General features: G+C 37.8%; 1 protein-coding gene across 2 annotated transcripts in view; it reads left to right on the forward strand.

Annotated features, from left to right (window-relative positions):
- inppl1b (inositol polyphosphate phosphatase-like 1b) overlaps positions 1-13,500 on the forward strand; it is a 73,105-nt gene that overhangs the window by 18,999 nt on the left and 40,606 nt on the right. For both annotated transcript variants that reach the window (XM_061900301.1, XM_061900302.1), the window contains exons 6-14: positions 656-743; positions 823-900; positions 993-1,133; positions 5,385-5,499; positions 5,637-5,737; positions 8,814-8,916; positions 8,991-9,187; positions 12,490-12,607; positions 12,705-12,801. In XM_061900301.1, coding sequence (XP_061756285.1) covers positions 656-743; positions 823-900; positions 993-1,133; positions 5,385-5,499; positions 5,637-5,737; positions 8,814-8,916; positions 8,991-9,187; positions 12,490-12,607; positions 12,705-12,801 — 1,038 coding nt within the window. The remainder of the gene's footprint in view (positions 1-655; positions 744-822; positions 901-992; positions 1,134-5,384; positions 5,500-5,636; positions 5,738-8,813; positions 8,917-8,990; positions 9,188-12,489; positions 12,608-12,704; positions 12,802-13,500) is intronic.

Below are 13,500 nucleotides of genomic sequence, written 5' to 3' on the forward strand. Positions count from 1 at the left end.
AGGTCGTTTTGGTGTTTTTTCCTCCTGTTGGAGCGCTTTTCGTTTATTCTCATTAATATTCTTTTTCGTTAGAATTTCCTTAGATTAGTAGTCCTCCTCATTTTTGTGGAGTGATTTGAAGTTAATTGTTTATCCTCGGAATTCTTTTTCCGCGTGTTGATTATTCTTGTGAAATACTTTTTGCATTGGAGGTAAAAAGTTGTTTCAAACTAAAAGCTTTATTTTTTGGAACTTCTTCTCTGCATCTGGGTCCTCTCCTTACTCCGAGTCGTAACACAAAGAGTCCAAAAACAAAACCGAACATGACTAAAACAAAACATGATCACACAGACATGACAATGAGCTGACTAATTAAGAGTAAATGTTTGTTTATTTACTACTAAAAGACAAGTTGTCTAGTATGGTCACTATTTTATTTAAGGACTAAATTGCAATAATAAACATAAGTTTCATGTACCCTAAGATTTTTTTGTTAAAATACAACCAAAAATGCCATTTTTATGGTTCCCTTTATTGAGAAAAGTATCAAAGTATCGAAATATCACAATATTGACATACTTTAAACACCTTTCACGTTTGTATTTTCAACAATAGTCGTAGTTTGCACTTTTGTACGACGTATTTTCTAAGTCATGTTGCTGATTATTTCCCGCAGTGAAGTCGACCTGACACTCTCAAGTCTGGAGACCCTGGCAAAGGTTTTTGACCACCCCAGCTGCTCCTTGCCAAAAACAAATGTGCAGGTATGTTACATTTAGTGGGGACGGTGCATTGAAAAAGAGACATTTCTGACTTTACTATCTGCATGGGAAAAAAAATAAGAGTCCAGACATGGAGGTGGACAACCTGTTGTGTAAGATTTCAGCCTTGGTCAGCCTTCTTTCTTCGCTGGAAAAAAAGGTACGGACACTTTTCTTTCGACGTCAATCTGTTTGTGACATTCCCTCACCGACAGACCACCCACAATTACTTGTGCTCTTCTGCCTGTGAAGGTACTTAAGGCCCTCCAAGACGCAGTCACCAATCACAATCTGGCAGTGCAGCCTAACCCGCCTCCTCCGGAACCAACCGCCATTCTTCCCACTTCTCCCAAGACTCACTGGCATCGGCAGCTGCCGGTTCACTCCTTCCAGGTTACAAACACTTGTGTTTTTTGTCCCTAAATTGCTTTTAGCCTTTCCAAAACAGGAGGATTGTGACAGGCTGAGTGACGGCATGAAATATGCTAAAGGTAACAAGTAGAAGGAGCACGATAGAAACATAGAGACATCCATTTTTGGTTGAAAAAAAGGGATAAAGAAGTAAAATACAGCACTATGTCATCAGTTTCTGATTTATTAAATTGTAAAGCAGTGCAAAATATTGCTCATTTGTAGTGGTTTGATTGATTGATTGATACTTTTATTAGTAGATTGCACAGTTCAGTACATATTCCGTACAATTGACCACTAAATGGTAACACCCGAATAAGTTTTTCAACTTGTTTAAGTCGGGGTCCACGTTAATCAATTCATGGTACAAATATATACTATCAACATAATACAGTCATCACACAAGTTAATCATCATAGTATGTACATTGAATTATTTACATTATTTACAATCCGGGGGGTGGGATGGGGAGCTTTGGTTGATATCAGTACTTCAGTCATCAACAATTGCATCAACAGAGAAATGTGGACAGTGAAACAGTGTAGGTCTTATTTAGTAGGATATGTACAGCCAGCAGAGAACATAGTGAGTTCACATAGCATAAGAACAAGTATATACATTAGAAGTACATTTGAGTTGTTTATAATCCGGGGAGATGGGATGTGAATGGAGGAGGGTATTAGTAAAGTGTTGAAGTTGCCTGGAGGTGTTGTTTTAGAGCGGTTTTGAAGGAGGATAGAGATGCACTTACTTTTACACCTGTTGGGAGTGCATTCCACATTGATGTGGCATAAAAAGAGAATGAGTTAAGACCTTTGTTAGATCGGAATCTGGGTTTAACGTGGTTTGTGGAGCTCCCCCTGGTGTTGTGGTTATGGTGGTCATTTACGTTAAGGAAGTAGTTTGACATGTACTTCGGTATCAAGGAGGTGTAGCGGATTTTATAGACTAGGCTCAGTGCAAGTTGTTTTACTCTTTCCTCCACCCTGAGCCAGCCCACTTTGGAGAAGTGGGTTGGATTGAGGTGTGATCTGGGGTGGAGGTCTAAAAGTAACCGGACTAGCTTATTCTGGGATGTTTGGAGTCTAGATCTGAGGGTTTTGGAGGTGCTGGGGTACCAGGAGGTGCAAGCGTAATCGAAGAAGGGTTGAATGAGAGTTCCCGCTAGAATCCTCAAGGTGCTTTTGTTGACCAGAGAGGAGATTCTGTAGAGGAATCTCGTTCTTTGGTTGACCTTTTTGATCACCTTGGTTGCCATTTTATCACAGGAAAGATTAGCCTCTAGAATGGAACCTAGGTAGGTGATCTCATACTTCCTGGTGATAACAATGTCACCCACTTTTATAGTGAAGTCACTGACCTTCTTAAGTTTGATATGGGACCCAAATAGGATGGATTCCGTTTTACCTAAGTGTATGGATAGCTTGTTGTCTTTCTTGAACTATTTGGAAAGAAAGATATAAAAATAACTAAAACCTTGTTGAAAAATAAACAAGTGATTCAATTATAAATAAAGATTTCTACACATAGAAGGAATCATCAACTTAAGGTGCCTTTTGGGGGGATTGTAATAGAGCTCCATCTGGATTCATGAACTTAATTCTAAACATTTCTTCACAAAAAAGAAATATTTAACATCAATATTTACAGAACATGTTTACAAAAAAATCTAGCTGAATATTGCATTGTTGTATTTTTTTTCACAGTTTATGAACTTACATTCATATTTTGTTGAAGTATTATTCAATAAATATATTTAAAAAGGATTTTTCAATAGTTGCTATTTTTTAGAATATTTTACAAAAATCTCACATACCCATTGGCATACCTTCAAGTACCCCTAGGGGTACGCGTACCCCCATTTGAGAACCACTGCACTGACTAAAGCTTTGTGACAAGTTAACTGTCTTTTATCACCAGGAATCAATCAAATCTGGATGAAAATGTAATGCAAGTTTTTGTTTTTTATTTCCCCTCTCGCAATAGAATCAAAAATAGTCCAGTCTTGTCATTTTAGCATTTTTTAGGAAAGGATTGCTTAACTTTTTACAAATTGAGCGCAAATTGAAGGATGGGTGTACCACCTTTTGTGCAAAGCCCAAAACCAGTGAAGTTGGCACGTAGTTTAAATGGTAAATAAAAACCGAATACAATGATTTGCAAATCTTTTTCAACTTATATTCAATTGAAAAGACTGAAAAGACAACATAATGTTCCAACTGGAAAACTTGGTTATTTTTTGCAAATATTAGCTCATTTGGAATTTGATGGCTGCGACAAAAAAGCTGGCACAAGTGGTCAAAAAGACTGAGATAGTTGATGAATGCTCATCAAACATGTATTTGGAACAGGCTAATTGGGAACAGGTGGGTGCCATGATTAGGTATAAAAGCAGCTTCCATGAAATGCTCAGTCATTCACAAACAAGGATGGGGCGAGGGTCACCCTTTTGTCAACAAATGCGTGGTAAGCAAATTGTCCAACTGTTTAAAAACAACATTTCTCAACCAGCTATTGCAGGGAATTTAGGGATTTCACCATCTGCGGTCCGTATTACAATCAAAACGTTCAGAGAATATGGAGAATTCACTGCACGTAAGCGATGATATTACGGAGCGTCGATCCCTTAGGCAGTACTGCATCAAACAGAAACATCAGTGTGTAAAGGATATCACCACATGGGTTCAGAAACAGTTCAGAAAACCACCGTCAGTAACTACAGTTCTTCGCTACATCTGTAAGTGCAAGTTAAACTCTACTATGCAAATCCATCCATCCATCCATTTCCTACGGGTTATGGAAGGCGAGGTACAGCCTGGACAAATCGCCATCTCATCGCAGAATATCGATATATATATAAATATATCGTATATTGCCATTCAGCATAAGAAGCGGAAAACACAACCAAAAATTGTAGGCTTCTTCAAACGATGAAGCCGGCCTACTTCACCACAGTCTTAGTAAGTCAATATTTACTAAGTCAAAATAATGACTTACTGTAAATAAGCGTTTGCAATAAGCGTTTGAAAAAAAGAGTTAAAAGTGGGACCATATGCTCACATGTGCTGACCCTGAGAAGCTGGACAGGACAAATTTGTATTTATTTTTTTAGACTTTAGTTTAGGCCAGGGATGTCAAACTCAAATACAGAGTGAGCCAAAATTTTAAATGGAACAAAGCCGGGGGCCAAGGTTGAACAAATGAACCTTTTAATAGGGACCCAAACAAATTTTGCATTGAATATTAAACAAGCAAGGCTTATATAACTTTATAGTGACATGCAAAATCGAGTTTCAAATAATAATAATAAAAATAATAATAAAAAAATATCAATGGCATATCAAATAAAATGTAAATAAAAATGTAATGCCTCTTTTCTATTTGCAGCCTTCTGAGGTAAATATCAAAATAAACTTTTTCCACAAGCTAATAATACATTTGAAAATAAAATAACAATAATGAATTAATCAAACATTCAAGCCTTAAAAGTAGGAAGAGAAAGTGCATGAATAAATTGTTAATTATTGCTCAGTTTGCTACACTGATTTGCTTGAACAATGAATATGGAACAAGCAATACTTATATAACTTAATAGTGCAAAATTCAACTTTCAAAAAACAAACGAAAGACATCAATGGTATATTAAATACAATTTAAATAAAACATTTAATGCCTCTTTTTTATTTGCAGCCTTGGTTGCAGAATGGTTGGAAAATCGGGAGGGTTGGCAAGTATGAGGAACTAGCGGCGAATGCGGTGTTACAGCGGCTCTGCCGCTGTATAATACCGGTGGACCAGACCTAATGTTAATTTGGTATTGCCTCGAGGGCCAAATGAAATTGCACGGCGGGACAAATTTGGCCCTCGGGCCAGAGTTTGACACCCATGGTTTAGGTGGTGGCTCTTTGTTGTTAAGGCGGCTGCCTTAAAACACTGCAGGAAACCCTGGAGATGAGACGGGGATGATTGTAGGGGGGGAGGGAGGCATCCCCTACGGATGATTGCATGGCGAGTTGATCGATCGAGTCAGTTGTCATCTTGGGGGAGTGGGGAGCCGAGCTTGGCAGAAATGACCCCTTACCATGATGCGGACTGACTAACAAAACCAACCCGTCTTCAGTGCTATTCTACCTAAAAACTGTCAGAATGCAGCTCCTTTCCATCATTTCAGAACTAGCAAGTTGTGCCAAAACATGACCGACGATGACTTCATAATATTATTTTTCTGTCCAGGTAAAGATGCTGCGCTATGGCAGGCAGACCGTGTCGGTGGACGTGGACGCAGGGGTGCTCCTGTTTGACAGGAAAGCCAACTCATTCGAGGTAGAACGGGTGTCCCACGACCGAGGTAAGACCATCGTGTCACCAGTGTGTGTGTGAGTGTGTGTGAGTGTGTGAGTGTGTGTGTGTGTGTGTGTGTGTGTGTTTGTGTGTGTGTGTGTGTGTGTATCGTCTCTGACGACTTTGTGACTTGTACTGCACCAGTTCTTCAGCTTGTCAAGTACCAGAGTTGCCCTGCCAAGGTACGCCTGGTGATTGACAGCCACCACAACGCACCACGAGAGATGATATTCGAGAGTGTTCGGGTAAAGTTTGTTCATTGCAGGGGTCGGCAACCCAACATGTTGAAGGAGCCATATTGGACCAAAATATACAAACAAACTAATCTGTCGGGAGCAACAAAAGAATGAAAAACCTTAAATAGGTGTTATAATGAAGGCAACACATGATGTAAGTGTCTATATTAGCTATATTAGCCTACTATCAAGATGACTTTAAAAGTCTTGTATTAGTGTTATAATGAAGGCAAAACACAATATAAGTGTCCATATTAGTTATATAGCCTACCATCAAAATGACTTTAAAAGTCTTATATAAGTATTATAATGAAGGCAACACATGATGTAAGTGCCTGTATTAGTCTACTATTAAAATGACTTTAAAAGTCTTATATAAGTATTATAATGAAGGCAACACATAGTGTAAGTGTCTATATTAGCTATATTAGCCTACTATTAAAATTACTTTAAAAATCTTATGTAAGTGTTATAATGAAGGCAACACATGATGTATGTGTCTGTATTAGTCTTCTATCAAAATGACTTTAACAATCTTATAAAAGTGTTATAATGAAGGCAACACATGATGTAAGTGTCCATACTAGCTATATTAGCCTACTATGAAAATTACTTTAAAAGCCTTATATAAGTGTTATAATTAAGGCAACACATGATGGAAGTGTCTATATTAGCTATATTAGCCTACAATCAAAATGACTTTGATGGTCATATGTAAATGTTATAATGAAGGCAACACATGATGTAAGTGTCTATATTAGCTATATTCGCCTACTATCAAAATGACTTTAAAAGTCATATGTAAATGTTATAATGAAGGCAACACATGATGTAAGTGTCTGTATTAGTCTAAAATCAAAATGACTTTCAAAAGTCTTATATAAGTGTTAAAATGAAGGCAAAACATGATGTAAGTGTCTATATTAGTTATATTAGCCTACTATCAACATGACTTTAAAAGTCTTATATAAGTGTTATAATGAAGGCAACACATGATGTAATTGTCTATATTAGCTATATTAGCCTACTATCAAAATGACTTTAAAGTCTTATATAAGTGTTGTAATTAAGGCAACACATGATGTAAGTCTCTATTTTAACTATATTAGCCTACTATCAAAATTACTTTAAGTCTTGTATTAGTGTTATAATGAAGGCAGCACATGATGTAAGTGTCTATATTAGTTATATTAGCCTACTATCAAAATTACTTTAAAAGTATTTCATAATTGTTATAATGAAGACAACACATGATTTAAGTGTCTATTTTAGTTATATTAGCCTACTATCAAAATTACTTTAAAAGTATTTTGTAATTGTTATAAAGAAGACAACACATGTCTATATTAGTTATATTAGCCTACCAACAAAATGACTTTAAATGTGTTATATAAGTGTTATAATAAAAACAACACATTTTGTTAGTGTCTATATAAGCTATATTAGCCTACTATCAAAATGACTTTAAATGTCTTATATAAGTGTTATAATAAAAACAACACATTTTGTTAGTGTCTATATCAGCTATATTTGCCTACTATCAAAATGACTATGTGTCGCAAATCTTTGTTGAAGTTCAATAATTATTCTACACATTTTTACAACATTGGAAAACATTCGTAAAACTTCGCAGAGGATGAGATAACTCCTGGAAATTACTGTTTTAGAATGGCCAAATGTATACATGTGTGTGTCCAAGTTAAAGGAAACTGGATTTATCACAATCTTTGCAAACTGAGTAACATTTGCTGTGGTTTGGAACAACATGGCACAAAAACAACTATCTGAAATGCAGCCAATATTACATACAGATAATGTGTCATGAGACATGTAAATATACATTTAATTAAATGATTTAAATGAGCTCAAATATAGCTACAAACATGGCATCATGACTCTAGCCTAAATAGCATGTTAGCATGGATTAGCTCGCAGACATGCAGTGACCAAATACGCCTGATTAGCATTCCACACAAGTCAATAACACCGACAAAGCTCACCGTTGTGCATTCACACACAGCATAAAAGGTTTGGGGGACAGAACGAGACACAGAAGGAGTGGCATTAAACACGCCTTTCTGTGGCAGCGTCTGAGAAAGTTGTACATGGAAACAAACTACGGTGAGTTCAAGGACCGCTAAAATGAGTAGGACAAAACGGTGCATGGCAAATACTCTCATCAGTGAAGCTTGTTTAATATAAATAATGAGATTTATAACAATTTAAAATGTTTGGATCATGTCTGTTCCCCGCGGCTTTGGAGCTGCATGCGGCTCTTTAGTGCCGCCCTAGTGGCTCTCTGGAGCTTTTTCAAAAATATATGAAAAATGGAAATGATGAGGGGAAACAAACATATTTTTTGTTTTAATATGGTTTCTGTAAGAGGACACACACGACACAAACCTCCCTAATTGCTATAAAGCACACTGTTTATATTAAACAGGCTTCACTGATTCTAGTATTTGGCGAGCGACGTTTTGTCCTACTATTTTTGGCGGTCCTTGAACTCGCCGTAATTTGTTTACATGTATAACTTTCTCCGACTTTCTAAGACTTGATTTATGCCACTTCTTTTTCCGTCTTATTTTGTCCACCAAACTTATAACGTTGTGCATGAATGCACAAAGGTGAGTTTTGTTGATGTTATTGACTTATGTGGAGTGAAAATCAGACATATTTGGTCACTGCATGACTGCAAGCTAATCGATGCTAACATCCTATTTAGGCTAGCTGTATGTACATATTGCATCATTATGCCTCATTTGTAGCTATATTTGAGCTCATTTAGTTTCCTTTGAGTCCTCTTAATTCAATTTATATCTCATGACACACTATCTGTATGTAATATGGCTTTTAAATTTGTTTTGCGGCTCCTGACAGATTTGTTTTTGTATTTTTGGTCCAATTTGGCTCTTTTAACATTTTGGGTTGCCGACCCCTGCCCTACAGAAACTATATTAAAACCAAAAATATATATTCTTTGCCATTTTCATACATTTTTAAAAAAGCTCCAGTTGCCGACCCCTTGGTCTATTGGATGGATTCCCTTGTTTTTTCCCCTCAATGTGTGTTTTTCTCCTTTCAGAAGGGCGACGCCTTCTGCCAACTCCTCCAGCTGATGAAAACTAGGCACTCGAACCTGAGCGAACCGGACGTCATCTCCGTTTTTGTCGGCACATGGAATATGGGTAATGGCAAAAAAAAAAAAAAAACTGGCTAAAATGAAGGCAAGATCAAGCGGCCGTCTGTTTTGTGCGCACAGGGAGCTCCCCCCCGCCTCGCAGCCTGCAGTCATGGGTCACCTGCTGTGGTTTGGGACACACCCCCGACGACTCTGTTGCCTCGCTGCCCCATGACGTCTACGCCTTGGGCACGCAGGAAAACCCTCAGGGGGAGAGGGAATGGGCGGAGCATATCAGAGCCACGCTTCGCAGCCACACCCAGATTGACTTCAAACAAGTACATCACCTATACTTCTTATAACACGTGCAAACTACCATATACCGTAGGGCGCACCGGATTATAAAGCGGACTGCCGATGAATGGTCTATTTTCGATCTTTGTTCATATATAAGGCGCATCGGATTATAGGGCGCATTGAAGGAGTCAAATTGTTATTATTTTTTTCTAAATATAAAATACTTCCTTGTGGTCTACATAACATGTAATGGTGGGTCTTTGGTCAAAATGTTGCATAGATGACGTTTTACACATCATCTTCAAGCCGCTTTCTGACAGTCGCTTCAGGATGCGGAGTTTTTTTTTTGGCGGTCTTATTTACGTGGCTCATCTTCGACGGCGTTTTCTCCCCGTCATCTTTGTTGTCGCGGTGTAGCGTGCAAGGATGGGTGTCAAGACTAGGACTTTGGTGCGGTTTGTTTTCCCGTGGTGCAAAGCGACTGGACCGGACACGACGTGAAGGTAATGACATATTTTAATTATAACACTCAAAAGTACTACAAAAACAAAGGGCGTGCACAAGGCGGGGAACAAACTTAACGCAGGAACAAAACTAATGCATAAACAGACTAAGGACATGAAACAAAACTACACTTACTGTGACATGAAAAGCATGAAACTATGGCAAGAAGAGAGCAATCAGAAGTGTCAGGAGTGTGTAGAGGGTGATGTCGCCAAGCCGACTGCCTGGCAACTACAGGCTTAAATAGTGGTGCAGTGATTGACAGGTGCGTGAGTCCAAACAAATCAGTTGCGTGAGTCGTGAACACAACAGTTGAAACTAATGAGTTGTCATGGTGAGAAAACAAACATGAGTGCACAATGAGTCCAAAACCTTAACAGAACGTGACCACAAAACATGACAACGGGAGTGGAAGAAGTGTCAAAAGATGGCGCTAACTGATTTAATGACATTCGGACTTTACTTCAATCATTAACGGAGCAGTATATCCTCATCCTGAAACAACAACAACAATGTGTCCCGTGAAAAAACGTCTGACCGGAACTCTCTAATAACTAAAGTTCCTTGGGTGAATAATGTCAACTCACTACACCGGTATGTTTTAGTGCTTTCATGGCGAGTTTACTGACAGATATAAGTAAGATCTTTACACTACTTTATATTAGAATTGGCAACAGTGGAGAATGAATGTCACATTACAAGAAGATAGACAAAAAGAAGAAGCTTCAATCCCATCCAATCCACTTTATTTATATAGCACATTTAAACAACAACGTTTCCAAAGTGCTGCACAACAATATTAAAAAAAAAATTCAAATATTATCTTTAGCTAAACCAATGACTGAATAAAAACAAAAAATAAATAAATATAAAACCAATATAAAAAATATATAAAAATGAAAATGATTAAAAACGATTTTAAAGAGTAAAACCAATTAAAACAGTAAATAGATATCAACATTTAAAAAGACACAGAGGACAACAGACAGGGGAGCACACAACTCACGTAGTGTTAAAAGCCAAAGAATAAAAGTGGGTCTTAAGATGAGACTTGAAACACTCCACTGTGGGAGCAGTTTGAACATGGAGGGGCAGAGTGTTCCAGAGCTTAAGGCCGACCACAAAGAAGGCCCTGTCTCCCCTGGTTTTAAGCATGGTCTTGGGCACCACGAGCTGGAGCTAGCTCTCGGCAGGAGTGTAAATTTGGATGATGTCCGAGATATACTGAGGTGCCAGTCCGTGTAAAGCTTTAAAAACAAACAGCAAGGTTTTAAAATCAATTCTAAAATGAACAGGGAGCTAGTGGAAACTCTCAAGAAATGGGGTTAAATGCTCGCGTTTCCTGGCTCCTGTTAAAAGTCCTGCTGCCGCGTTCTGGACTAACTGCTACCGGGAGGGAGAAAAAGAAGAAGCTTATCGACTACGGTGTCGCCACGGACTACAAAGGCAGACACGTGCAATTTTTCAGGATTTATGCAGATCCCAAATACAGATCAGCAGGTACCAGAAAGTAAGAAAAGTTTCTTTTGCATAATATTGCAAAACAAAACACCAGATAATATGTCTTACCTTATACACACACCGTAATAATACTCCTATGTTGAAGCACAGTACAATCCATCAAGTGGTGTGACTTCATCGCTTACCAAAGTCCAACTAAAACATTTTGATAGATTTTTGAGCGCCATGTATAATGTTCTATATTTTCAATGAAACTTATAAAATGTTGGTGTTGGTCATATTGCAGTCTACACATATCTCTTATGTTTGACTGCCATCTACTAGTCACACTTATCACTACACCATGTACCAAATAAAATTGCTTCGAGGTCAGTAAGCAAACCCAGAATTATTCTGTACATTAGGTTATAAGGCGGTCCGTTGAGTTAAAATTAAGCTTAAGTGCGCCTTATAGTCCAAAAAATACGGTAAATTAATTATTTTTCGAAAAATTCAAACAAATAATTCCAAGGAGTATGTATTTTTTTATGTATTTTATTCCGATTCTTGGGTTAACGATTTTAATCACGATTTATTTTTGATTCAACACGTTGCTTTGGTATTATTTGGTATACAAATAATGCAATCTTTTAAAAGCAGGTTGCAGAAGCTCCTTTTTGTCACTTACCTATGATTTACTGCATACCTACAATGTTGGCTAAAAAAACATTTTTTAATTTTACTTATAAAAATCCCAGAATTTAATTGATCTAATAAAAGAAAAAAGAGTAACTCCGAGCTAATCCCAGTTTTATAATACTTAAGATATAAATGTATAAAGCAACTGAGAAGGTATACAAATATACAGTTTATTCAATCAATCAATCAATTAATGTTTATTTATATAGCCCTAAATCACAAGTGCCTCAAAGGGCTGCACAAACCACAACGACATCCTCGGTAGGGCCCACATAAGGGCAAGGAAAAACTCACCCCAGTGGGACGTCGACCATGATGACTATGAGAAACCTTGGAGAGGACCACATGTGGGCAATCCCCCACTCCCTTATTAATAAGTACAATACCAAAAACAGAAAACCAAACATTGATAAATGCAACGGTACCAATAATATGAAGTTAATGTTTTTGATCCATTTTTTTTAAAATTGATTAATAATCCATTTTCTTTTAACTCAATTCTCCAAAATTCTTAATCCAATTGAATTCAGAATAAATAAAAATTGCTATTTAGGTGTGAATTGATTTTTTGAGCACCCCTAGTTGTGGTCAGTCATTATATGAAGTTTGATGTATTACTTTTGCTGCACAAAGTGAACATTGACCTTGCTTCAATTTCACTGTGTCAGCGCTGGTTGTGATGCAGACATTTGTCCTCCAGGTGGCAGTGCAGTCCCTCTGGAACATTCGTCTGGCTGTGTTTGTCAAGCCTGAACATGAACACCGCATCAGCCATGTGAGCACAGCCAGTGTAAAAACTGGCCTAGGTAACACTCTGGGTATGCTCCCCCCCACCCCCCTGTAGACCACTTTGACACACAAAACATGCTTTACGTGTTAAACTGAGAGTTTAAATTGGAAGGGATTTTGTTTTAGGGAACAAGGGAGCGGTTGGCGTGTCGTTCCACTTCAACGGAACATCTTTTGGCTTTGTTAACTGCCACCTGACCTCTGGAAGTGAGAAAGTTCTAAGGTATATTCTGTCATTACACTTCATTTATATACAAAACCCAAAAGCAGTGAAGTTGTCACGTTGTGTAAATGGTAAATAAAAACAGAATACATTTATTTGCAAATCCTTTTCAACTCATATTCAATTGAATAGCCTGCGAAGACAATATATTTAATGTTCACACTGAGAAACTTAATTTTTTTTGCAAATAATCATTAACTTTTAATTTTTCAGGTGGAATTCCTTCCCATTCTTGCTTGATGTACAGCTTAAGTTGTTCAATAGTCTGGGGTCTCCGTTGTGTTATTTTACACCTCATAATAAATAAATGCACCACACATTTTCAATGGGAGACAGGTCTGGACTACAGGCCGGCCAGTCTAGTACCGGCTCTATTTTACTACGAAGCCACGCTGCTGTAACACGTGGCTTGGCATTGTCTTGCTGAAATAAGCAGGGGCGTCCATGACAATGTTGCTTGGATGGCAACATATGTTGTTCCAAATCCTGTATGTACGTTTCAGCATTAATGGTGCCTTCACAGATGTGTAAGTTACCCATACCATCACAGATGCTGGCTTTTCAACTTTTCCGCCTAGAACAATCTGGATGGTTATTTTCCTCTTTCTTCCTGAGGACACAACGTTCACAGTTTCCAAAAACAAATTGAAATGTGGACTCGTCAGACCCCAGAACACTTTTCCACTTTGCATCAGTCCA

This window comes from Nerophis ophidion, linkage group LG05, assembly GCF_033978795.1.
Source record: "Nerophis ophidion isolate RoL-2023_Sa linkage group LG05, RoL_Noph_v1.0, whole genome shotgun sequence".
NCBI lineage: Eukaryota > Metazoa > Chordata > Actinopteri > Syngnathiformes > Syngnathidae > Nerophis > Nerophis ophidion.